A 26450-nucleotide genomic window follows, 5' to 3' on the forward strand; every position below is an offset into this window, starting at 1 on the left:
TGAACACCAAAAATAGCCAAAATATTTAGAAATAATTAATTGGGGTCCGTCCCCCCCGCCAAGATGTGCTTCGGGCCGACACTCAAGCAAATGGGCAGTGCACTTCACAAGATGTCGATGCATTCTGACTGGTCCAGAGCTTCCTTTGGCTGCATGGCACAAAAAATAGGTACATACAAAAAAATAGGTAATGTGTGTGTCTACTCCAGGGGTCTCCAAACTAAGGCCCAGGGGCCGGATGCTGCCCAATCACCTTCTAAATCCGGCCCGCGGACGGTCCGGGAATCAGCATGTTTTTACATGAGTAGAATGTGTCCTTTTATTTAAAATGCATCTCTGGGTTATTTGTGAGGCCTGCCTGGTGTTTTTACATGAGTAGAATGTGTCCTTTTATTTAAAATGCATCTCTGGGTTATTTGTGGGCCTTAGGAATTTGTTCATATTTTTTTTCCAAAATATATTCCGGCCCCCCACAAGGTCTGAAAAAGTTTGCTGACCCCTGGTCTACTCCATCCCTCCATCCATTCCTTTTATTTGCATGCCGTTTTCCCACCCCCCAAAAAATCATGTTCAAAGCAGCTTACAACAAAGGAAACAATAATGCATTTTAAACAATTTCATGATAACATATCAAAACAATATGAAATATAATAACGTACCAAAAAATGACATTTCAGTATTATAACAAGATTACTGTCTTAAACAACTGCAGCGCCCAACAACAAAAATCACAAGAGAGCTTCACAGTTTCACCTTAGTCCTAGAAACACCCTACTTTCCCTGGTGTTGCTCACAGTCCCTTCCCTGGATGTCAATGACAGCAGGATACCACCCATAGGGAATATGCCCAATATGCCCACTACTCCATTGCCCCTGCAACAGCTTATTATAAGGCTTCCAAAAGTATGCTTTGGGCCACCACAAATCATGCACCTCCTCCTCCTCCTCCCTCTCCTCCTCCTCCTCCTCCTCCTCCTTCCAACTTATACACTGCCCTATACCTGGAGGTCTCAGGGCAGTTCACAAGAGATGATGGTGTGATATGGAATACCACTTCTCCCAGAGGGTCCTCCTGGCGCAGGCCATCATCAAGGAACATCTAAGCACACCAGCTTTAGTGAAGTGTTTGTTTGTTTGTTTGTTTTAACTTAAAGTAACTTTGGGAGATGTTTTGGTGTCAATAATTGGAAAGAAATTAACAGCAATACTGACAGGCATTTGTACAGCATGAGCCTAGGCATGTTTATTCAAAAGTAAGTTTCACAGAGTTGACAAAAGGCCTGTTCCCAGGTGAATGTGCATCAGATTGTCGCATTATGTATATTTTTAAGTTACTCTGGATGGTATAGTCCAGGGGTCAGCAACCTTTTTCAGCCACGGGCCGTTCCACCGTCCCTCAGACCATGTGGGTGGGCCGGACTATTTTTTTGGGGGGGGGGAATGAACGAATTCTTATGCCCCACAAATAACCCAGAGATGCATTTTAAATAAAAGCACACATTCTAAAAAACACCAGGCAGGCCCCAGAAATAACCCAGAGATGCATTTTAAATAAAAGGGCACATCCTACTCATGTAAAAATATGCTGATTGCCGGGTCATCCGCAGGCCGGATTAAGAAGGCGATTGGGCCGCATCTGGCCCCCGAGCCTTAGGTTGCCTACCGCTGGTATAGTCACAATGAAGCTGTAGCAAGAAACTGAAAAATTTGGCAGATTTTTCCTTCTGTGCCTCTCACCTAGTATTCCTCATTAAGAGCTTAGGATAAAATCCAGGATTGTGGTTCATTTGTGCATATGCAAAATTGTGGGATGTTTTTCTTTCAGCTTCTTTATGAATGAGCCTAGTTCTTTCCTGCATTTTATTCTGGTCCTGCGAACTTCTGGTTTATATTCAACTTACAGCTCCCATGGATGTTTAGTCAGAAAGAAGTACCACAGAGCTTAGGGAGTGCTACTTCCATGTAAGATTGCGTGGGGGGGGGGCCTGCCTTTTAAGACTGCCACTTTTTCTTCTAACTTTTCCCATAGTTAAGCTTCTTATTCCCACTTTTCTCCATGTTAGGAAAATCATCTTGCCTTACTTCTGTGAGTCGGGCTAGAGTTAAAACACCTTCTGTTCTTGCCTTACTTCTCTAGTAAATAAATTATGTTTTGGGCTATAAATACATTGTAAACTTAGCTGTAGCTTTGTATGAAAGCTGCAGTTCTTGTAAGCGCATAGTGGAGGATCTCACTGGAAGCAACAGGGCTGTACTTGTGAGGAAATGAACATAAAGCTCATCTCATAGTCCACTCTAGGTGGCCTATAGATGCCTCTCTGAGGCACCTAGGTTTATACCAGGCTCTCCAGGAATTTGAACTTACTTTTACACACACACACACACACGGATAGAACTGGCCTTCCTTATCACCAGTTCCTTTCCCAAGCAGCCCCACCCTCTCTACAAAGGCCCAGATTGCAGCCTAGCAGGTGCATCTGGCTTCCCCGGGAAAACCATGGAGTGGAATCCGGAGAGGAAGAAAAGAAGCTCCGTGAGTAGCAGCAGCTGGGGCAACTCGATCTGGATGAGATTCCAGTAAGTTTCCTTGCTTTCTTTTTCCTTGAGCTTCCTGGTGTGGCCTCTGGCTGGGTGGGTGGCTTGCAAAACTTTGAACAGACATTATACAGGAAATGCTTGCTGGCATGTTGTCTCCCTGCTTGAACCCCCCCAGCTTCTTTCCTTGCTCTTTAACTACAAAACGATCCTGGTTTCTGGTCCATCGTTTTTTTGCTCTCCTTGCTCTGGATCGCTTTGGTACCTTAAACAAGAGACTCTGCAAGGGCGCAGAGCTCTTCAGTAGAATGGCACAAAAGTAGTTTGTAAAATGACGAGCACAGAGGCAGGCAGGGTTAACAGGCGCAACTTGCTATACAAGGGTTTGGCATCGCCCAAATTCCTTCCATCCTGTTCTCTAGAAATGGAGACTGGTATTTCTCGGTTGCCTTTGCAACCTTCTGGTCTCTTCCTCCCCACTCCCTAGGTGTCAGGATGAAGACTGCAAGCCCTTCTAGGCACGAACCTCTTAGGGTGAAATACAAGGGTACTCTGCAGCTTAGCAGTGCTATATAGTTAATATTATTATGCAACTTATTGTACTATGTTTTTATACGTGCTGTAAGCTGCCCAGGTGGGCGGGGTATATTATTACTATTACTGTTACTGTTGCTATTATTATTATTAACTATATTGGAGCCTGGAGTTTAAGGGTTAATAAAGCGAGGTCTCAGACCTCCAGCTACCCCTCCTCCGTTCAGTTCTAGGAGTCACTTTTGTGCAACGCGGTTTCAGCAAAAACTTCCCCAAGTATATGCAAAACAACAAAATGCACCTCCCCTCAAAACACACATTGGGACTTTTGTGATTACTATGGGCAGGGGTGCGAGCTTGAATAAAATATTGGGGATGGGGCAGGTGAGCCCCGCCCCACAAAATCGATCACACGCACACTATCTGAATGGCAATCCCCATCAACTTGGGGGGCGTCTGTCTCAAATATTTTAATAGAAGTGGGGGGAGGGACCTCGGTCCCTAGGAGTTGGCTCCTATGACTGCGGAACAGTAAGTGTGGCTTCGACGTCGAGCCCCTTTTGGTGAACCGCCCGCAAGGAGCAAAGGCGAGGGGAACAGTGCAGAAAGAAGAAGCGGCGCGGGGCGGGGGAGAGGAGAGAAGGAGTTCTGTGATAATTGTTTTACAAACGCGGACAAAGATTCTGGGGTTCACGTCCGCTTTGAAAACCTCACCAGTTGGCCGCTACCCGCCCCCGCCGCTCCTCATCCCCCATGGGGAGATTGCACTCTGCACGTGCTCTGGAGCACGCGCACCGCAGCAGCTGAGCAGCGAGGCCAGCGGCGGCGAGCAACCTCTGGGCGGCTGACAGCGGCCTGCCACTCGCGTCGCCACCTCCGCCTCGGAAGGGCTGGGCGCCGCCGGGCCCGCATGCGCCTTCCTTGTGGGCTGGAGCCGCCGGGGCTCCTCCTCCCGCCTTCCTCGTCGTCTCCGCCTTTTTCTTCCGCTGCTCTTGCTGCTGCCGCTGCCGGCCATCGCCGCGGCTGAGGACCCGGGAGCCGCTGCTGCAGGTACCGCCCGCGTCCACAGCGCCCCTTCTACCCACCCGCGGGACCCCGACCCTCCGGCCGGCTGCCCTCGGAGGATGAGGCGCCCCCCCCTTCCCCGGGTCCGGTTGCCGTGGAAACGAGCCCGCCCCGCCGCCCCCGCCCCCCTTTGCAAGGTTGGCCTCAGCTGCCTTTCCCGGCGAGGTGGTCGCCATGGAGACCCCGCGGTCTCCTCCCTGCCTTCGGGACATCCCGCGGACACAGGCCCTTTCTCAGCGCATCCACATCCCTCTCTCCCTTGCCTTCCTTCATCCCCGCCCCTCTCTTCTCATCGCCATGGTAACGAGCCCGTGCCATCACCTCCGAAACGTCGCACCTCCCTTCGCGTCTCTCCCCACCCCCCATGTAATAGGAAATTAATTCTCCTCCCATCAAAAATGCTTACGGGATTATTCCGCTCCTCCAGCAAATGGGGCTGTCATTGCTTATCATCCCAGTAATACCATACCACATCCTGAGCTCCTTTTTCTCAACACCCCCTCCCCCAAATCAGAAATTAGGTCCCTTTTAAGGAAAGACCCAGCAAAAATTGCCCACTGCAAAGTCCAGTTGTCGCAGATGCTGCTGGTGCAGATCCCCCTCTGATCTTCCTCTTTTCAGGGGAGCGTGTAGTAGGATATTAGAGACCAGATGGCTGGATTTGGCTTAGGGTTCACTCTTATCTATCTCCTATGGATGCTCTAATGCAGGCATGACCAATTTCTTAAGCTATGGGGACTGGGCCCCTTTTGCAAAGCCACTGTAGGGGAAGGGCACTCCTTCCTGGGAAGAACTGCCAAGAATTACTAAGGTAATAATGTGCGGAGGGGGCAGATAAGTCATGCTGTAGGTCTCCTGACTGGACGGTTTGCAATCCCTGCTCTAGTACCTTTTACGATCCTGTGGCCCATATCCATTCCCTGTATTAGTGCTGTCTGTTATGTGGAGGGAACATCAGTGTCAAGTCCAAACCTTTCTTCCCTCCCAGTAAAACAAGTCAGCAGACTACACAGTGGCTCCAGTATGAGGGACGCAGAATTCATGCTCTCCCTTATGCTGCAGGAAACAAAATACTACCACCACACCCATTGCTGTCCGAGTCCCATCATCTGCTTCAATTGGTTCTTCCTTAGCTTGTCTGAAGCACTGTCACGGAGCTTTGTTTTTTTCCTGTGGGAAGGGGAGTGTGCTTTCCCTGTCCGTTGCCTATGGCCAGTTTCACAGCTAAGGCTTCTTTTGTCTAGCCATCTGTGCCCCTCTTGGCCTGGAAGTTTCATGCTAATGGATGGGCCATCATGTTGCGCAAGCCTTTAATCCCTCTCAGCATCCATCTCTGAAGCTGATTTCTTTGCAACCTCTCAATTGCAGACGCCCACTTACAGGCTCCCCTGAGCGGCCAGTGGCAGTGTGGGGCATGGCAGCAGTTTGGCAGCAAGTGTTGGCTGTAGATGCACGGTAAGTGTAAAGGAGCAGGGCCCACAGGGGACTTGGGCGGTGTTTTGTGCTGCTGGGGTCTACCTGTGCTGGTGGAAGTAGTATGCTTCTGCAGATCAATTGCTGGGAATCACAAATGAGGAGAGTACTGTTGCTCTCAGGTCCTGCTAGTGGGCTTCCCACAAGCATCTGGTTGGCTGTTGTAAGAAAAGGATGTTGGACTAGATGGGCCTTTGGTCTGATCCCGCAGGGCTCCCCATGTTATTATGGGAAGAAGGCAAATCACTCTTGTCTAATTGTTCAAGGAGATGGGTGTCTTGTGTGAGAATTCTAGACCCATGTTTGGTGGGAACATCAACAATAGAGACACATAGTTATGAATATGCCTTCACAATTACCCTTGGTGGTTTCTCCAGATGAGTCAATCATTTTTTGATGCCGTACTTTCAATTAGTGCAGGAATTACCATATTGGTCTGAATATAGGCTGCATTCCGCTCTTCCCCAAACCAGGCCTGTATAAACCATGCTCTTATAGGTAGAAAAGATGTGATTTAAAAAAATCTTATTTTAGGGGTGCTTCCTACATTGAGGGAGCCTTGTATCCAGACCAACATGGTCAAACCTCCACTAAAAACATGTCCTGAGAAAGGGTCAGTGTCTTGTGTCTTTGGACAACTAAGTTTTAGAAGCAAAATATCAACGTTTTAGAGGTAGATGGTGGGTGGGTTCCTCAAATCTTACTTTGTACCAGAGGGATTTTGTTTCCAATTGTTGAGTGTTTTTCATTTGGTGGCCTCAAATATATTGTGTCACACCATTATAGTGTCGTCAGCTGGAGTACTGACCACAGCATGGCAATGCAAGATACTGTGCTGCAGGGGAATCTTGAAGGAGATTCTCTATGTTCAGTTGGTGCTAACCCCAGCACGATGCTGAAGAGCAAAAGAGAGCAGGGTGAGCTTAATGAGAATGCAGTAGGCTCAGGCTTCCAGCAGCTGATGCACCAACCCCTATTGCAGGTACAACGCATACCGCACCCCAACCTTCCCGCAATTCCGCACACAGTACATCCGCCGGCGCAGCCAGCTGCTGCGGGACAACGCTAAAGCCGGCTACGACCCCTCGCTCCGTAAGCAGTACCTGCGGCTGCGCGGCCAGCTCCTGGCCCAGCGCTACGGCCCCCTCTCAGAGCAGAGCAGCTTCCGTGCCTACAGCAACAGCATTGTCCGAAGCAGTCGTACCACACTTGACCGCATGGAGGTAACCAAGGGCAACCAGGGGGGGGGACGGGGATGAGAGTAACACCAGCCCTGTGCATTTGGCCCGGGACATCATGTATTTAAATGAAGCTTATTCCATTGGTGGGAAGAGGGCCGTAGGTGTTTTGCCGAGGTCAGCACTTGCTCAGAGGAGAGAATGATTCCTTGCAACACAGGAGCATTTGAGCTCCCACTCCATGCAGCACAGTATTCTTGTCCAGTAGGATCAGGGCTGTGTGTAACCCCAGGGAAGCCAAAGCTAAACTATGCATGTGTCATGGGCATAGCCAGGGGGGCAGGGAGGGGCAGCTCCCTCCTCCAGATCAAGTAAAACAATAGAAATACTTAACTAACTGACCAACCACATCGGTTCTGCTCCCGCTAACAAAAATCTTGGCTACGCCCATGGCATGAGCAATAGACATACGCAGAGTAAGTTTATTTGCATAGAGCCGCTCACATAATTCCAATCCCAATATTCAGATTTTCAGAAAATTGGAAAATTTGGCAATTTGGGAAAACAGACAAGAAAAATGGGAATGTAGAGAGCAGAACAAGGTAAGGGCACAGTTAAAGAGGTATTCCTCCCCCCGCAAAGGTTCCAGAGCCTTCATTAAGAGCCTCCCGACACATTTTTAGTCATCAGGATTAGAAAATAGACAAACAAAACAGAGAGAACAGAAGCACAGGTTAGAAATCTGAGTCTTTTATAAAGGCACTCTGCAACTTAAGTGTTGGCTGCCGTTTCCTCATCTTCTCATTGCTTCCTCTCTGTAATCCCTGACTTTGCAGGTATATGTCTCTGCTTCCTTCAGCATAGCACCCAGCATAGTATGTCATCTAGCTCCTTGCTATCTTCCAATGTAGCTATTTTATGCATTGTGCCATAGGATTTTGATGACGACCCAAGGGCACTGGGTGCCCGAGGCCACCGCCGCTCTGTCAGCCGAGGGTCCTACCAGTTGCAGGCGCAAATGAACCGAGCTGTCTACGATGAGAGGTACAAGGCCGACAGATCTAATCTGGGGCTAAAAGTGGGCATGGCATTCATCTGCTCATTTGGTGCATGCCAATTCTTTGACTTCCAAGTTTTTGTCAGAACCCTGGATACTGTTCTGACTCCAGTACAAGTAAAGCAGCCAGGACAAAAGCTCTCTGCTCCCATACTGGTTTCCCCGCCCTCCAACACCCATTCCATTGGAAACAAAGTTCGAGGTGTGTGCTTATTTCATAACAATGTCTTGTGTCTTCCTTTAGACCCCCTGGCAGTGTTGTCCCCACTTCGGTGGCAGAGGCCAGCCGTGCAATGGCTGGGGATACCACCCTAAGTGAGAACTACGCTTTTGCTGGCATGTACCATATATTTGACCAGCACGTGGATGAGGCTGGTGAGTAGAGCAGTAGCTAAGGTGTCATGGGATAGCTACTAATTGTCTTTTGATGTCACATTGGTCATATGAACCAAGGTGACAATGAAGATTGCGTTTTGGAGAGAACTATGTAGAAGAAGTGACACCCCACCCCCACCCCTGCAAAAAACAAAACAGACGACTCCAAGACAAGTACTGAGGTTATTATTCCTGCCTTCTTGAGGTGGAAGCGAGCAAGGGAAAGTGGAGGGTTGGAAAAGCCTTTACAGGCTGGTGTTGCATCTTTTGCTGATAAGCATGCTTAAGTGCAGCTGTTAACTATTAAGTAGCCTAACACAAAGCCTCCCTTCCCCCACAGCCTTCCTCAAATGCTCCTTAGAGAGCTCTGTAATTGTATTGATGCAAAAATGTTCTGAGTGGTATCTGGCAGAGATATATTTGTAGCTGAAGTGCATGGAAAGAATTAAGAATCCCTTAAAACTGTTAGCCTCTTAGAGGGTGGGTGCTGGTGCTGCTCTTGCCTTTGCTGTCAACATCTGGCTAACAGCATTTCCCCTTTTCTTTCCCAGTGCCCAAGGTTCAGTTTGCCAATGATGACAAACACCTATTAGCCTGCTGTTCTCTGGATGGTACCATTTCTGTGTGCCAGCTAGTGCCAACTCCCCCTGTGGTGCTGCGGGTGCTGAAGGGACATAGCCGTGGCGTGTCGGACTTTGCCTGGTCCCTCTCCAATGACGTCATTGTTTCCACTTCACTTGACGCCACTATGCGCATATGGGCTACAGAGGATGGCAAGTGCATCCGGGAAATTCCAGATCCAGATGCTTCTGAGCTGCTCTGCTGCACTTTCCAGCCCATGAACAATAATCTCACGGTGGTGAGTGAAGGCCTAGGGCAGTGATGGGCTACCTTTTGAGCTTGGTGTGTCAAAATTTGCCAAAAAAAAAAACCGAGCATAACTCGGGTGGTGTGTCACTTCAAGAAAAAAAACCATAATTTCATGATATTTATAGTTTAAATAACAAAAATGTATAATTGTAATATATAACTGTATTTAATAACCCAAAAACTAATTATTTAACCAAACCAAACCAAAAACCCCTTATTTATCACAAAGTGCCCAGAGTTGTTGGGCTTTTTTTTGGGGGGGGGGGCTGCTGACCAAAGTTTTGGAGGTTTTTTTTAGGGGGTGCAAAAGTTGCTTTGCTTTTTTGGGGAGGCTGCCCCAAAGCTGCTGCACTTTTTGGGGGGGGGAGAGAACAGAAATAAATGACGAATAATACATTTGCTGGAACTAACACGCAGCACCGACATAGTCTGCCAAAGCGCCAAAAAAACCAGCACAGAACGGGTTAAAAAATGAACACTGTTACACCCAATCATCGTCTGCCAAAGCGTCAGAAAAAACAGCACAGAAAGGGTTAAAAAACAATCTCTGGCTACCAGCAGCAACAACAACAACAACAAAGGACCGGAGACAAGCTGTAGTTTGAGGAGGAGCGGGAGAACAAATGGGGGGGGGCAACAACAACGTGAATGGGCCGATGGGGCGTGTGCCAGCAGTGAGGGCTCTGCGTGTCACGTCTGACACGCGTGTCATAGGTTTGCCATCACTGGCCTAGGGTATAGTGCCCCTGCCCACTGCCGCCTGAGCTAATAAACAAAGCACTGGGCCTTTCCCCTCCAAGGGACATGTGCTTGCATACAGTTGAGGTTTCCTCCTTTCTCCCCACCCCCCAAATGATGTAGGTACGGAATAAGTGGGCTGAATCAAAAGAAATGGGAACTGGAATCAGTACTGCTGGGAGTGAAGCAAAGGCAGTCTGGTCACAAGTCAAAGGGGCTTGGCATAGATAAAAACAAAAACTTTCTCCTCTAGGTGTTTCAGGTCCCTAATTAACCAAGATGGTGGTGAGGGGAGATTCTCTTGGGGGGTAAGAGGAGAGGAAGAGTGTGTGCCTGTTGTTCATTCTTCTGCTCTGTAGAATAGTTTGAAACTGACATCTTTATTTGTCCATAAGGTGGGGAATGGAAAGCACAACCTCCATGTGGTGAACATCTCAACAGGGAAAAAAGTGAAGGGTGGCTCGAGCAAGCTAACTGGCCGAGTGCTGTCTCTCTCCTTTGATTCCCCTGGCCGTATCCTCTGGGCAGGAGATGACAAAGGCAGCATATTTTCTTTCCTCTTTGACATGGCAACAGGTGAGTGGAGTGGGATGGGGAGCATAGTAAGGACAAGGATTAGCACAGGTGCGGCTTGGCTTCAAGCCCTCTGCTTCCTTCTTCCCCCCTACAGGAAAACTGACCAAGGCAAAACGGCTGATAGTTAACGAGGGCAGTTCTATCACCAGTATCTCGGCCCGCTCTTGGATCAGCAGAGAAGCACGGGACCCCTCCCTCCTCATCAATGCATGTATTAACAAGCTGCTGCTATATAGGTGAGGGGCTTCCCATGGCATTGCCATGCTAGAAGACAGAAACTTGCTCTACTCATATGTTCAGAGTGCCAATGAGCCCCATATTAGAGGACAGAATATGTGATACGTTAGTGTAATGCAGGCACCGAGAAGCAGTTTGCGATGATTAAGCTATTTATCCATTGTCTGTTCTTGGCTACTTTTTCCTGACAGGGTAGTGGACAACGAAGGGACACTCCAGCTTAAGAGAAGTTTCCAGATACAGCAGAGCTCACATCCTGTCCGCAGCATCTTCTGTCCCCTCATGTCCTTCCGCCAGGGAGCATGCATTGGTATGATGCCCATGAGAGTTCATTCTCATTGTAAAGGGGATGCAGGACAAGACATTCTCACTTGGAATTTCTTGCAGGTTGCCACTTCCTTGCTCGCAACTCTGCTACTGCATGCAGCTAATCTGTATGACACATAATTACTGCAGAGCTTATTCCCCCCCCCCCCGCCCCCAAAAAACACAGGGAAGCTTTTCCCCCTCTAATAACTTCTCTTTGTGCATTTCAGTGACCGGCAGTGAGGATATGTGTGTCTACTTCTTTGACGTGGAGCGAGCTACCAAGGCTATAGTCAACAAACTACAAGGTCATAGTGCTGCTGTGTTGGATGTCAGCTTTAACTGTGACGAAAGCCTCTTGGCATCCAGTGATGCCAAAGGCATGGTTATTGTCTGGAAAAGAGAACAGAAGTAGCATTTCTCCCCTGATGAGTGGAAAGAAGTACAGTTAGTCAACATTGCTGAAGGAGACAGCTTGGGTGAAAGTCAGGAACCCTAAAGACCCTTTGTCCTCCTCTTGCTGGTCGTTTTATTTATATCTTCTACAGCTATGAACATACTGAGAACATATTTACAGTGAACCAGCATCCATTTATTCCCAGGTTTTCAATTAGTGGGATTTTGTATACCAGACAAAGGATGCAGGTTATCCTGTGAGACGTTTGGCTTACTTCTATTGTGGTTTATGTGTTAGATGTCCAAGTTGCTGTCAGCTGTAATCAACAGGACACAATGTATGCCAAAAGTGAAGGTGGTAAACAATGCTGCAGAGCCTCTCTGCCAACTGGCAGCATAGGATTTGGGACTACATGGGTTATTTGCCTCATGAGCATGGAATTTAGTGGCCCTAGCTCCCATTTAGTAGTAGCTTGCTCCTTGCTGCTGCATAACTACTGTACTTTGCTGTTGCAATGGTCCATTCCTTCCTGGAAATACCAAGGACATCAAACTCCAGAAAGCGACATCTTCTCTTTGCCTCCTTCAAGTGCCAGACTGAGCCATCAACTTGGAAGGATCAGCCTGCTTTATTAGTGTGCCTGTTGGACATGTGAACTTCTGCAGCTACAACTTTGTGGACAGATTCCCCTCCAACATGAAAAATCTTGCAGCTCATGTCTACATTGGGCTCTTAATTCTGGCATGTTTTTCAGAAGCAGCTACCAGTGATGAAATGTCTTCCTATTACAGGGAGAGGAAACTGCAGGTGCTGAATAGATTTGCTTGCACACCAACACAGCTTGCTTGAAATATTACTAGGAATGTGTTTGGAATATCAAGAAACTCAATCTGGAACATTCCTGACAACTGTATTCAAAAGCAAGTGGTGGAGTAGAGTCTGCTAAATTGAACTTTGCAGCTACTTAATGCTGTTGCTTTTTGCCACTTATCTTCCACAGCATGTGTGGCATTGTAACAGGGAAGGGGGTTAGTTGTATTGAAACTCTTCTGTATTGTGGCTGTGATAGTTGCTTTTTCCTCAGATTTGTTCTTTCTGTGGACTAGGAGAAAATATTTCTAAATTCACTTTTACTTGAAAAAAAAAGTGGTAGGATTTTCAGGCAGGTACGTGGAAGGTAAGAGCTGATGGGATGGTGCTTCAAATTTCCTCATAGGTGCCACATTGGTCACCTTATGAAGAACATGAATTGAGCTAAGGGGACCCTATACATGGGGTGGCAAGTCAGCCACATCTTTGCATCAAACAGATTGCACAGCCTATTGCAGGGTTGAGAGAATCATGACACTCAGAACTGGACACAGCATTCCAGGTGTGATTTGACTAAGACAGTATAGAGCAGTAGTGTAACTTCCCTTGATCTGAACACTATACTTCTGTTGATGCAGCCTAGAATAGCATTCAATTTTTGACCTGCCAAACGCCTTTGGAAAACCCACAAGCAAGATATGAGAATAATAGCCTTGTTGCTAAAGCTCAATAGTAGATTCAGAGGAATACTTCATCCAATCTTGAGGAAATAGACCCTTCAAAACTAGTAGCCCTATAGCCTTGTCCTCTATGAATCTGGCAAACCCCCTTTCAAATACATTTAAGCTTGTGACCATCATTACATCTTGTGGTAGCAAACTTTTAAAGAAAATGTGCTGTTTGAAGAACCTACTTTTGTCATTCCAAAATATCCTGCGAAACAACTTTATTGAATGACTCTGGGTTCCAGTGTAATGAGGATGAAAAATTGTATTTCTACCCACTTTTTCCACACTATACAATTTTATAAGTTTCTGTCACACACTCATACTTGCTTTCACACCCTAACTTAAAAGCCCCAAGCACCGCAGTCTTTTCCTTATTATAAGAAGTATTCTAAACCTCAGTTTATTTAGTTCAGCCTTTCTGCATCCTCTCGAACTATATAACCTTTCTGAGATGTGGCAACCAGCACTGTACACAGTACTCCCAAGTGTAGTCACTACACTACATGTTTATAAAGGCATTGGAATCTCTTGGGCACATGAATGGCAATACAAAAAATATAACACACTGGCAACCTGGACAACAATGCAATAAACTAAACAATGGCCCAGTTTGGTCTCACTATGCTTTAGTGAGAAGGAGCAAGCTTTGCTCCTCCCCTGGCCTTGCTGTTTTCAGACTATCCAGAGCTCACCATTTGTCTTCGCCAAAGAAACTACCAGTGGAAAACCAATAACAAACGTCAGTTACAGCTCACGGTACATTAGGAATAAATGAAGAAGACTATTCATCTTAAATATGTGCACAGGCCTGTTTCCTTTGCCATGGGCCAATGATGGAGTGCCCTTCTGGCAAGAATTGCATGGCACCTGAGCTTGGATGCTGCCGGCATTCTCCTTTTTGAAAGAGGTGGAAGAGGACTGCTTTTCCACACCACACTGTAATAGTTGCATGACATGCAGAAATTCAGCTCATGGAAATGAAAACGATGGGGAAAAGATCACCTATTACATATTTGCCTGGCATGCAACTATTAAAAACAGATAACCTCAGTCAGCAAAAAAGCACAGCCTCATTACCAGGCATCATACTAAGCAGCTTCTTGAGTTTCCACACTGTGAAAGTCAAATACGTTGCATTTCACTAAAATGAAAGCAGGATTGATGGCGCTAAAAGCTTTTTTCAGTTTTAAGCAATGATGAACAAGTGTGTGTGAATAGACTTCTGATATTTCTTACAGAGATTTACAAGGATGTAGGGCCAGGGACTATATCCTGAAATGGACAGAGCAAAGCAGGATTACATTGAATGAAAATGCAGAAACACTTAACTTCCTCTCCACACATGACATGCTAGTTTCTTTTTCATTCAACATGGCATCCAAACCTAATATCCTTATTCTTCATGAACTCTCAGTTTAGAGGGGCTGCACCTAGATATGCCCCATTTAATTATCTACAGAAGTAGGATAGAGAGGCCTGGCCCCTAGACTCGAGGTTCCCTACCACAGATTTATACAGCTGATTACTTGTGTGAATGATGGGTACATGGAAAATGGATGCTAAATAAAATTACCTGAAATTAGTAAAGCCTCACTTCTGTATTCCAAACCTTAGTGTATACCCCTTTTTGTAGTTCTTAGGGCTGATGAAGGTAGCACAAAACAAGTGAATGATCTGAAGAACTGGAATGACTTTCTGGAATATGTTAGGCTAACACTGGTTTCTAGTTCCCACTCGCCGCACACACTGAAGTTATCTGAGTTTTTGCTTCAAAGAATGAAATACAAGATATGTCACAAGCAAAATAAGGAACCCAGCCATCTAATTTCATCAGTCATAATTAACAAGCTTCATCACAGCTTCCAAAATACAGTGGTTTCCAGAAGCTAGATTCTTTGCCCCAACCCATTTCCAATATATATACTGTATATTTAAAAACATATTCTTTTCAAAACAAATTCATTAGTTACAAGAGGCAACATTGTGGCTTTTCACTTTGCACAGGGCTTTACGATGGGTATTAAGTGCAACTTCAAGTACAAATTACATGGGCCTCTCCCATCCTCAATGAAAACAAGTTCTATGGATGTGTAAAAGGTGGGGAACAGTCATACGGCACACTGAGGTAATACAGAGAGTCTTTGTGCAGATAAATCCATTTTTTAAATGGCTTGTGTTTTACCACTTACTCATAAATGAGGCTAGAAAGCAGTTCTGCTGTAAAACCAAGACTTGTATCCCTTAGAAAACCACACTGAATATAAGAAACTAGTCAGTGTTCTCTGCCACACTGCACTCACAATCAAGCCTTCAAAAATAGTAAAAAGCTGTAATTGAGGTTCTAATAAGACATCCATAGACTTATGAGATACTATGCTGTGTTTTTCCAACCAGGACATCAACAGCAAGTTTGACAAGTCGAACCAATCTCCTGCCAGCTGAAGAATCTCTCAGCTGCTGCAAGAATATTTCAGTCTGGCAGTAAGAAGCAGCCAGTCAAGGCTGGGTAGCATAAGAAATGTCAGTCATTGCTCTCTTTGCAATTCAAAGTACTAGGTGTTTTTTGTTTTAAGCAGGTAAGTTCCTGACTCTTACCCTCTGCCTTCAAACTTTCAGCAACTGCCACTTCTGTACTGAATTCCAGTCCAAGTCTAACCAGACAACTTTAAAGCAAAACTGGCAAGGAACTAGAAGAGGTATTTCCGGCAAGACTCTGTGCCACATTTACACTCAATGCGCATCCGCTTCTTTGGAGAGCCAGCCAGGCCTCCAACTAGGCCAAAATTAGAGTCCATCCTTGTGCTTTCTGCATTTACTGGGTCCACTGTGGGAGAGATAGGGAAGGTGGGAAATCAGCACTGGAACCAGAATATCTTCCATCATAGCAGACCTGTCACTGAATTTTATCTAGCAAATGCACCCTATCCACAACAAGGCTACATACTGGCCAAAAAGCTAAACTCATAAAAGTTCCCTGTTCCTTTAAGCTCCTACCTATCACACTCTTAAAAAGAAAAGATATCAGAATTATCTTAGAATACTGTTGCTGTGCTTTATTTGCAATTCAAGGAGGAAATCTAACCATAATTTTTTAATGGTTCAAAACATGATCTTCATTCTTAATCCCTACCTCCCAAAATGAACAGGTCTCAACGCCCACCTAAATTTCTCAAGCACTCCCCTTCTTACCTTGCATGTTGTAGTCAAAGGTGAGTTCCTCACCAGCACGGATAGGTCGAGTAGCAAAGAAGGCAATGCGTGGCAGCCGCTCATCCAAATTTTCAATGAAGACATTGTAAACCTGTAGGTTAGGGTTACACTGGAAGCAGAAAACGGGAGTAAGAGGGAAGTAAGACAAGCTCTACATTAAAAGTTATGTTGAAGATATGGCTCCCTCCCCACTGTGATCTACCCCACTCACACTGTGGTTGACAAAATGTGAAATGTTGCCGTAGTATGCGGCATCCACTGTGTATACATCTTCTACGTAATCAAGGTCAAAGAGGTAGGTGGCACCCTGTCGATCATAGATCTGACCCCGTCGTTCAGCCTCCTCTGATGTGATTATCTGGGAGAGATGCAAAAAAACAGTAAGCACTGCAAAAATGGGGCTATTGCATCTTTCTTAGTAATCTATTGAAAATGTTCATCCAGATCTCATTTGTTCCACAATTTCTGCTATCTCTCTGCTGAGTAACCTTTCTACACATGCTTAGACTCACTTTTGGTTTTATGGTATCTTCACCCATCTAAGCCTCTCTGTGACACAGGTATCCAATAGGTGGCTCCAAAATGCTTCATTTCTGCAGCAAAACTCTCATTGTACAGAGCAGGTTCTACTACCCACGTGTTTAAGAGTATCAGGTAGGAATCATACAATTATGGCCTTCTTGCTAATCAGTTGCATTCAGTGCTGTTTGTGTGCAAGTAGAATAGACTTCCACTCATGCAACAGGACTTCCACTGGCCTCATGGCCCTCAAAATCTGCTCCTGAGAGTTCCTCAATCCTCTGGAGCAGATTTGGGGGCATGCAGGGCAGAGAAGACCATGGAAGTCTGGTCACACAATATTAGATTCTGCCCAGTGTTTATTTATAAAATTTCTATTTCCCAATTTGATCAAATAAACCTTAAGGGGACTTATATGCAATTGCAATGATATACAGACATACATATTCACAAACCCAATCTAGCAGCCTGTAGTCCCCTGGTTGATGAATCACTAAATCTGTGGTGTAAATATGTCATACCGTAGGATGATTTACTGAGCAAAATAATTTTGATGTTCTTAGCTTTTGGCACCATTCCCCAAAACTACCAGTAACCACAATATCTATACAGTAAATGTTCCTTTCTTCCTGAATTTGTCCATCTACTCGTCCCACTTGAATTAGCAAGACCCACAGAAGCCACCCACAGCCTTCCAGAGGCCAGTAATGTAGGGATGGACATTGCACAACTTTCCCAGAGCCCAGTAAGATAGGGATGGTCATATGGGGGAGGGGGGTTGTTCCAGGGATTTTCCTGATTTCGTGCAATGTTGCCTTTGTGAGTGGACCTCTGCAATGTAACTCCTGTGTAAGTTTTGGGCCTACTGCATTTAAACTCCACAACTTTCATGTTTCAGAACCCCTCAGAATTCAGGGGTCAGCAATCTTTGTCAGCAGGGGGCCAGACCACTGTCCCTCAGACTTTGTGGTGGGCCAGACTATATTTTTTTGGGGGGGGGGGGATGAACGAATTCCTATGTCCCACAAATAACCCAGGGATGCATTTTAAATAAAAGCACAAAAACACCAGGCAGGCCCCACAAACAACCCAGAGATGCATTTTAAATAAAAGGGCACATTCTACTCATGTAACAAGACGCTGATTCCTGGACCGTCCGTGGGCCAGATTTAGAAGGCAATTGGGCCGGATCCAGTCCCTGGGCCTTAGTTTGCCTACCCATGCCTCAGATGGATCAGTCACAAAGAGCCTGCTTATCCTCGTAATGTAACTGATATCCCCCTGTTCACTGATCAAAGCAAATTTTGTCAACTGACCATATAAAGATCAATTACATAACTTTGGAAAGTAAGTGCAAATATAACCCCTCCATCTTAGACTGGAGCCCATGCAGTATAGCCGGCTATTTAATTATGCCCAGTTTGACTGGAATATTTCAAGTTCCTATCTATGTCATGTGTAAATATGCATAATACCTAGCCCTTTTAGAATTTTGGTGAGGAGTTGCTTCTGACTGACTGGAGCATTTCAGGAAATCAGAAAACATTACAGGCAGTTAAAATAAGTGACACCAGAGCAGAAAGAGAAAGAGAGAGAACATAAGAGACATTTCCATTCTTTATAGTTTCAGGGTTTTTTGTTTAGTATTAGCAACAAGTGATATGGATTATAGGTTGATAAAATGAAATATTTGTTATTTATTCCCAATATACTGTTGTGTTTTATGTGTATTGCTTTTAATGTATTAACTTCTTATTATTATTATTATTATTATTATTATTATTATTATTATTATTATTATACACTAGTAAATCCGACTGAGTTTAATGGGGTTTACTCCTAGGTAAGTGGATATGATTGAAACCTAAATGTCTCTGCCTCTTTGATGAGTCTGAAGTAAATATTTCTACCTGAAGCTCACTGCTGGAGCATGTCACGTACAAACATGGCGTTACTGCTTCACATCTTATAGAATGGAACAGGCCAACCCAGCTTCAATTTTTCTTTCCTCCTGTACCCTGGATCACAACTAAACTTCTGGTCCATGCCTGCTCATCCTACCTCTCCTACATATTCCATGACAAAGCTGTTCTTGCGGATCCTCTCCAGTGTGCGCACACCCCAGCCACGTCCATTATCTGTCCGGAAAATGCAAAGATCGTAACGAATGCCTTTCTGCACCACACGGTTAGAGCAGTCAATCCCACAGCTGCAGCGAGAATTGCACTCATAGATGGGCATGCCAGCCTTGATCTTCACTTGGCCAAACTCATTATACGCAAATTTATGGTGTGAAGCACCAGGACAACAACCTCCTGCTGCTTCTGACAGACAGTCTGAGCACTCACAACCCACAGCCACCTGGTTGAGAGTGATGCCCTCCCCAACCTTGTACTCATTAATGTAGACAAAGTCCCGGGGAGGCCCTTCCAAGTCCACCTCATTCTCTACCACAATGCATCCCTTGTGGTTGCGCTTGGCATTGAGTTCATATTCCCAATGCTGCAAAGCCCGCCGCTGTTTGGCCTTCTGCACTAGGTAGTTGGAGATGCCTTGGTCAAGCAAGCGTGTATTCTTTCTTAACTTGCTTCCTCGTCGAATCAATGCCTGCTCTAGGTCCCGGTGGAACTGTTTGAGTATACTGATACAGCGCAGGTTCTTTCTGGGCTCCCAAGTGTTCTGCGACTCAGGGTAGCCCCGCCACTTCACCAGGTAGTATTCCTCATCCTGAGTAAAAGGTAACCATGCACAGTGTCAGCTTAAAACATGACCATTCTCTTCCCAGAATTGAAAACAAACCCCAGAAAATAAGCTCTCCCAATAACCCCTTCTCCTAACCTACTAAAACCCAAAGTAAAGGACAAAACCCAGGTATCTCATGCAAAATTAAGCAACTCTGCAACATTCTCTCTTAACAGCTTCAGTCCTGTAAACTATGGGCCACCAATCAAAGGAAAGGGAGATTATCTGGATCAGTAATGCCTGGCTAAAAGTATGAAGAGCAGAAAGAGGGGTGAAGGAGTGCCAACTAACACCAAATCACAATGTACAAACACTTAACTGAGAGCTAGGGAAAACAGATGCAAGGTTGTATAAAAGGTGTTGGTAAAGTTGCAGGAGGGCCCAAGTAACTCACCCGAGCTTTCTTGTAGTCACACAGATACTCTACTTCAAAATCACAGAGGTTTTTTCTGGTAATACCCAAGCCAGGGCAGCAAACTTTCTGCAAACGGCAGAGATCCTGGAGGTGGGACCAGGTTGATTTGCAACAAACAGTGCAGGCTATGGGAGTTAAGGCAGATATACGTTAGAATAATTGTATATTTTCCTTTAACAAAAAGTTGTAATATACTTTTCTGGCTAGCTCTATCATTGTTTTTAGGATCATAAGGAAAAGGGAAATCTCAGAATGTTAAGTCTTACACACATTTCTGATGTTTGCTGCCACAGAGAGCAAGAACTCTAAAATTTGTGCAACGCATCCTGGAAGGAACAGATTTAATTTCCCACCTCTGTTCCCATTCCAGAATTCAACATACATACATCCCAACCATAATTCCTTGCCTGTGTTTCACTTTCACATCTGAAGTTTGCTTGTTCTTTTGCAAACCTATTTGCAGAACTATCTGCCAGAACTCTGCTACCACTGTTAGAATATTGGGATGTAAATCACCAATATTCTTACTATTGCCACTGGCTTCGGTAAAGAAGACAGCAAACAATCGTAGGTGCTAATCTACGTTTATTCAGAGAGTGTGGTTTAAGTGTGTTCGCCATCACTCTCCGTTCAGAAGAAAGTGAAAGTAGAAACAGAACAAAGAACATCACATGACAGGAGATCAGGTTACAGCTTGAGCTCCTGTGTGGGAAAGTTACAGCAATCATATAAAGTAAACATTCAGCCACATGCAGCATCTGTGCCATGCAGAGGATTTATGCTAACAATAGTGGTGAATCTTAAAACAGGTCCAAAGTTATCACAGCATATGACTACTCAATGTATTAATTCAACTAAATGCTCTGAATACCAACCCACAGCAAAACGTGGCAATGTAGCACAGGACTTGTGATGCAAACCCTCATACATTTTTGTGATAGCTGTCATAATTCTTGCTCTCATCCCTATCTTATAACAACCCCTGAACAGACCTGTGTCCTAGTTGCTTATCCTTAGATATCTAAGCAAACATACTTACATAAAACTATGTCAAATGTTATGTCCCAAGCAAAACATTTTCTGTTTGGCAGCATTTCTAACCAGTTCAGGTCCCAAAGAGTAGGATTACTTCCCCATTTTACACAGAGGACTAAACATACAGCTTTTCTAGGGAAATTACTAAAATACTTCACTGTTCTAAGAGTTAAAAACCTTCTTCTGATCTCCAGCTTCTATTTTTTGATGGTCCATTTGCTGTCATTATTATTATAATTTATAAAGCACCAAAATTGCTAGGTGCTGTACAGAAATTAGAAATAACACAGCCCTTTAATCAATGTTTTATATTTGCTGTTAGCTGCCCTGAGCCCGGTTTTTAAACTGGGAAGGGCGGGGTATAAATAAAAATTTATTTATTATTATTATATTGCCTTCAGACTTACAATCTACAAATAGACTTGACACACTGGGGGTGGGGGAATTATTTTTTTTCTAATGAACAGTGGCATACATGATTCTCCTCCCCTTCCTCATTTAATCCCTACAACCCTGTGAATTAGGTTAAGCTGAGAGTGACTGGCCCAGGGTCACCCAGTGAGCTTCAGGGCCGAGTGAGGATTCAAACCCTGGTCTCCCAGAGTCCTAGTCCGACACTTTAGCCATTACACCACACTGACTCTGAAAGGAGAATCCAGCAAAGGTGAATAGGTATTAAAACATGCAAATGTAGATAAGTAAGTAAATAACTAGTACATACAAGTAAAACAAGTAAATAACTAAAACAAATGTCAGGAATGCTTTGATGGTGTTTCCTGCTTGGCAGGGGGTTGGACTGGATGGCCCTTGTGGTCTCTTCCAACTCTATGATTCTATGAAATGAGTGTTTTCAACCCACTTTCCCATGTCTAGCTGATGGAAGAGTTCAAGAAGAACCTTTTCCATCCAGAATAGATGCTCTACCATTAAACTACAGCCCTTCCCTCAAGTCCTCATTGCTTCTCTCCTTTTATTAGACCCAAGGTATCTTTAACATGGGACCCAGGTGGCGCTGTGGTTAAACCACTGAGCCTAGGGCTTGCTGATCAGAAGGTCGGCGGTTCGAATCCCTGTGACGGGGTGAGCTCCCGTCGCTTGGTCCCAGCTCCTGCCAACCTAGCAGTTCGAAAGCACATCAAAATGCAAGTAGATAAATAGGAACCGCTACAGCGGGAAGGTAAACGGCGTTTCCATGTGCTGCTCTGGTTTGCCAGAAGCGGCTTTGTCATGCTGGCCACATGATCTGGAAGCTGTACGCCGGCTCCCTCGGCCAATAATGCGAGATGAGCGCGCAACCCCAGAGTCGGTCACGACTGGACCTAATGGTCAGGGGTCCCTTTACCTTTATCTTTAACATAAATAAGCAAATTCTCCCTTCTGTTCAAAATATGTTAACAAACTCCTGGAAGGCACCATAGCTCAATGGCACAGCACCAGCTTTACATGCAGAAGATTCCATATTCAGTCCTTGCCTGGCATTTCCAGGTACAGTGGTGCCTCACTAGACGAATGCCCTGTAAGACAAATTTTTTGCTTAAAGAAGAGATTTTTTGAGCGGAGGTTGCCTCGCAAGGCGAATTCGTTTTGTGAAAAATTCGTCTAGCGAATCGCGGTTTCCCATAGGAATGCATTGAAATTCAATTAATGTGTTCCTATGGGCAAAAAAAATAATCAATGCATTCCTATGGGATTCGCTAGACGAATTTTTCGCAAAACGAATTGACTCACAGAACGAATTAAATTCATCTAGCAAGGCACCACTGTACAGCTGAACAAGCTCTCTGAGACTCTGAAGAGCTACTGTCAATAACACTAAGTTAGGGTAACCAGTGGTTGAACTCACAAGCCATCTTTGTATGTTCACACAATCATTTCAGTGCATTTTCTTGGGGGCATTTGAGTATAATTTCCCCATTCTGGGGCTTTGAGCAACAAAATCCTATGTGGACAGAAATTAAGATACTTTGTAAAGTCTCTAGGAAACTAGTTTGTTCAAACAGCTTGCCTTTCACCTGCAGGATCCTTGTTCTTTTCAAGCCTATAAAGCTGACAGCACTAGATGCAAGGTGAACACCAAGTGGGTCAAAGATCCGGAGTTTTGTGATTAGCACACTGTCATCAGCCTCAAACCTTTGGCATCAGACAAACTATAAAATATGATGTAACAAAAATAGATTGCAAGGACAATCACAGTTGCATTTTGAAGAGTTAATTGGTAGGTGGAGGTTATCATAAACTTGTGTCGTAAAATCCATTTATTTATTTGATTTATATAGCGCCCATCATACAATTTTAGAGCGGTTCACAGGATAAAATACAGGATAAAAACAAGTAAATAATTAAAACAAAACAGCAAAACAATAACCCCCGCTTCCCTACTCTACTCAGAAGGCAAAAGTAACATAAGCATACATACGCAGGTGGCACTGTGGGTTAAACCACAAAGCCTAGGGGTCCCCAAACTAAGGCCCGGGGGCCTTCTAAATGTGGCCCACGGATGGTCAGCGTGTTTTTACATGAGTAGGATGTGCCCTTTTATTTAAAATGCATCTCTGGGTTATTTCTGGGGCCTGCCTGGTGTTTTTAGAATGTGTGCTTTTATTTAAAATGCATCTCTGGGTTATTTGTCGGGCATAGGAATTCGTTCATTTTTTAAAAAAATATAGTCCGACCTCCCACAAGGTCTGAGGGACAGGGGACCGGCCCCCTGCTGAAAAAGTTTGCTGACCCCTGGGCTTGCCGATCAGCAGGTCGGCGGTTCGAATCCCCACAACGGGGTGAGCTCCCGTTGCTCGGTCCCAGCTCCTGCCAACCTAGCAGTTCGAAAGCATGTCAAAGTGCAAGTAGATAAATAGGTACTGCTACAGCGGGAAGGTAAACGGCGTTTCCATGTGCTGCTCTGGTTCGCCAAAAGCGGCTTTGTCATGCTGGCCACATGACCTGGAAACTGTACGCCAGCTCCCTCGGCCAATAACGTGAGATGAGCGCCACAACCCCAGAGTCAGTCATGACTGGACCTAATGGTCAGGGGTCCCTTTACCCTTTACTGAAGTGGAAGCAATATGAAGATATTTTCTGAACAACTTAAAAAAATATGCAAGAGTGCACTATACTAAGAACACATGTACTGTACAGTTTTGCAGAAATAGATTGCAGGGATTGCCAAATCAGAATTTTAGGGTCATCTTAAATTTATGAGGAAGACCTACTTAGAGAACTAAAGTTCTTGTGAGCATTTTAATCTAAGTGGGTTTTTACTTTTCCACCAACATGTGGGAGTATATAATCATTGCTGCAATTTTTAAGAAAAGTAGAGTAACCAATGCCCTTTCCCTGGCTTCTGGCCCATGTAAACTCTCTGAAGTTTCTCCACCAGGTATCAAGCCCACTGCCTCCTCCTGCTCCATGACAGGAAGGCATCGGGATTGGGGGGGGGGGCTTCAAAACTGCGCGCCCAGGGCCATCTCCCCCGAAACAGGGCCGGTCCCTCTTAGCCCAGGGGTTTCACAACTGTTTCCCCGTCTCCACCTGTTGCCAACCTCTCTACTTCCGCACACAAAGTTCGTATAAGGGGCTGAGTTGGCTGTCTCTCTCAGGAGTCTGACAGGCCAAGGGTCCGAAAGCAAGGCAGCCTTTGTCAGGAGCCCAACCTTGTGGCATTTACTGCCCCCGCCACCAAAAAAGCAAACCCAAAACCGAGAGGCCTAAATGTCAGGGACGGCAGAAGGAAGCACATGGCGAAAACACAAGGCGGGGAGCGGGACACCGACACACACACACACACCGACACACAGGGAGGGGACGGTTGGCAAAAACAAGTGACGGGGGGGGGGGACGGGACCACAACGGGGGCAAAGCTCCTTTGCCCACGAAAGAGAACTCGGAAAGGCAGGCCGGCGTTTTGGTACTGGGGGGGGGGCGGGAAGAGGGGCGCTTCTGCCTCTCAGCAAACGAGACCCCCCACATTCCCCTCACGGCTCCCGTTCTTTCTCTCTCTCCCTCCCCCCCCCCTCACACGCGCCGGGCCGCCACCTTCTTCTTTCCCGCCTTCAGCGCGAGGCAGCCGCCCTACGGCCCCCGAGCCGCTTACGCCGCCTCTCTCGCGCGCTCCCTTCCCCCGTAACGGTCGCCCGGGCGCGGCCGCCTCGGAACGCTGCGGGGTGGGTGGGTGGGAGGGAGGGGGTGTGTGCCAGGGGCTTCCGTCCTCGCGACGCCCCCTCGCCCCCCACCTCCGCGACCGAACGCCCGGCTGCCAAGCGCCGCTTCTGCCCGCGCGGTTCTCTCCATCGCCGACGCCGCCTCACGCGGCCAGCCCGAAGAGGCGCGTCTCCTCATCTCTCTCTCGCCCGTTTTCCCTCTCTCACCTTTTAAATTTTCCGCCATCTTGCGCTTTTTTCCGCTCCAGCCACTGAGGCCGCCGGAAACTTTTTTTTTCGCCTCTCGCGGGGAGCGCGAGAGGTTTCGGAGCGGCGGAGGCGGCGCCAGAGAGTTGCTGACGGCTCCTCGGAGCCTTCCACGCGCGGCCCAATGGCGAGTCCCGCTCCTCTCTGCAGGTCCCGCCCAGCAGCCGCCCGCGACGAATGGCCGCTCGCCTCCCCGGCAGCCTCGGTCGGACTCGGAGTTACTGGCCGCCTTGAGCCAGTCAATAGGTACCGTCACTTGGGAAGACAGGCGAACTAATGCCCGTGTACTGGAAGAAGCAAAGATCACCAGTGTTGAAGCAATGATTCTGCAACATCAACTTTGTTGGACTGGTCATGTTGTTCGGATCGTCTTCCAAAGCAACTCCTCTATTCCGAGTTAATCAAGACAGTCAATGGGGACGGAAATACAACCTCCTTCCAAAAAGGGGGGGGGGGCATTCCCTTGAAATAAGCAATCCCCCCTGCACATAGAGGGCAGGCAGTTCTCCAAGAACAGGGCAGGTCAATGCCTAAGTGACTGCTAGCAAGCACAAGAGAGCCAGGTCTCATTGATGCAAGGAGTCGCCCCCAGTCCAAAGGTTGCCAATCCCTACTAAGAGCCCACTGGACAGAGACCCTGGCATTTCTCTATTCTGTACAGTCCTAAACAAGTATGAAAAGGGAACAGCATCTTCTAGGTGCACAGATGTTTTGGGGGTGGAGGGCATCTTACAGCCTTCATTCCTTTCTTTTCCAGCCTTGCTTTCATCCAAATGGCTTGAAACACACACTCTCAGTGCTACAAGCGTTCTCAGTTGTGTCTTTAGAACCAGCCAGAGGAGCAGTGAAGAGGTGAGAGAGTGGCTTGGTTAAGAAGACCACCTGAGTTTCTGACAAAGATCAGATCCCAATTGGGGTCTGAAGACTCATCAATACAGGTGTTTCTTAACACTGCATCAATGCAGGCAAACTAATGGAAGAAGCAAAGATCACCAATGTTGAAGCAATGATTGTTCAACTTCCACTTCATTGGACTGGTCATGTTGTGCCTGATTATCGTCTTCCAAAGCAAGTACTCTATTCCAAACTTTAAAATGGAAAGCGTAATGCTGGTGGTCAACAAAAGAGGTTTAAAGACTGTCTCAAGGCACATCTAAAAAAAAAGTAGTATAAACACCGACAGCTGGGAAACACTGGCCTGCGAGCGCTCCAGTTGGAGAACAGCCTTTGCCAAAGGTGTCATGGGC

General features: G+C 46.1%; 2 protein-coding genes across 3 annotated transcripts; one reads left to right on the forward strand and one right to left on the reverse strand.

Annotated features, from left to right (window-relative positions):
* The first annotated feature begins 2458 nt into the window (after positions 1-2458).
* WDR13 (WD repeat domain 13) lies at positions 2459-12131 on the forward strand. Of its 2 annotated transcripts, none has more exons than XM_035140821.2 (10): positions 2459-2577; positions 5503-5589; positions 6590-6830; positions 7720-7829; positions 8087-8217; positions 8769-9076; positions 10221-10401; positions 10496-10637; positions 10830-10948; positions 11175-12131. In XM_035140821.2, exons 1-10 carry the CDS (start codon positions 2498-2500, stop codon positions 11357-11359), a joined length of 1584 nt encoding a protein of 527 aa, XP_034996712.1. In that variant the 5' UTR covers positions 2459-2497; the 3' UTR covers positions 11360-12131. The 2 variants fall into 2 exon arrangements, with proteins under 2 accessions (XP_034996712.1, XP_034996713.1); XM_035140822.2 differs by lacking the exon at positions 2459-2577 and adding an exon at positions 4017-4119.
* Positions 12132-13789: 1658 nt separating this feature from the next.
* Positions 13790-25271, reverse strand: SUV39H1 (SUV39H1 histone lysine methyltransferase). Its single transcript, XM_035140823.2, has 6 exons — positions 25165-25271; positions 19745-19890; positions 18670-19335; positions 16301-16447; positions 16069-16198; positions 13790-15703 (listed from the first exon to the last, which is right to left on the reverse strand). Exons 1-6 carry the CDS (start codon positions 25181-25183, stop codon positions 15567-15569), a joined length of 1245 nt encoding a protein of 414 aa, XP_034996714.1. The 5' UTR covers positions 25184-25271; the 3' UTR covers positions 13790-15566.
* Positions 25272-26450: the final 1179 nt, after the last annotated feature.

The sequence above is a fragment of the Zootoca vivipara genome, chromosome 16 (assembly GCF_963506605.1).
Source record: "Zootoca vivipara chromosome 16, rZooViv1.1, whole genome shotgun sequence".
NCBI lineage: Eukaryota > Metazoa > Chordata > Lepidosauria > Squamata > Lacertidae > Zootoca > Zootoca vivipara.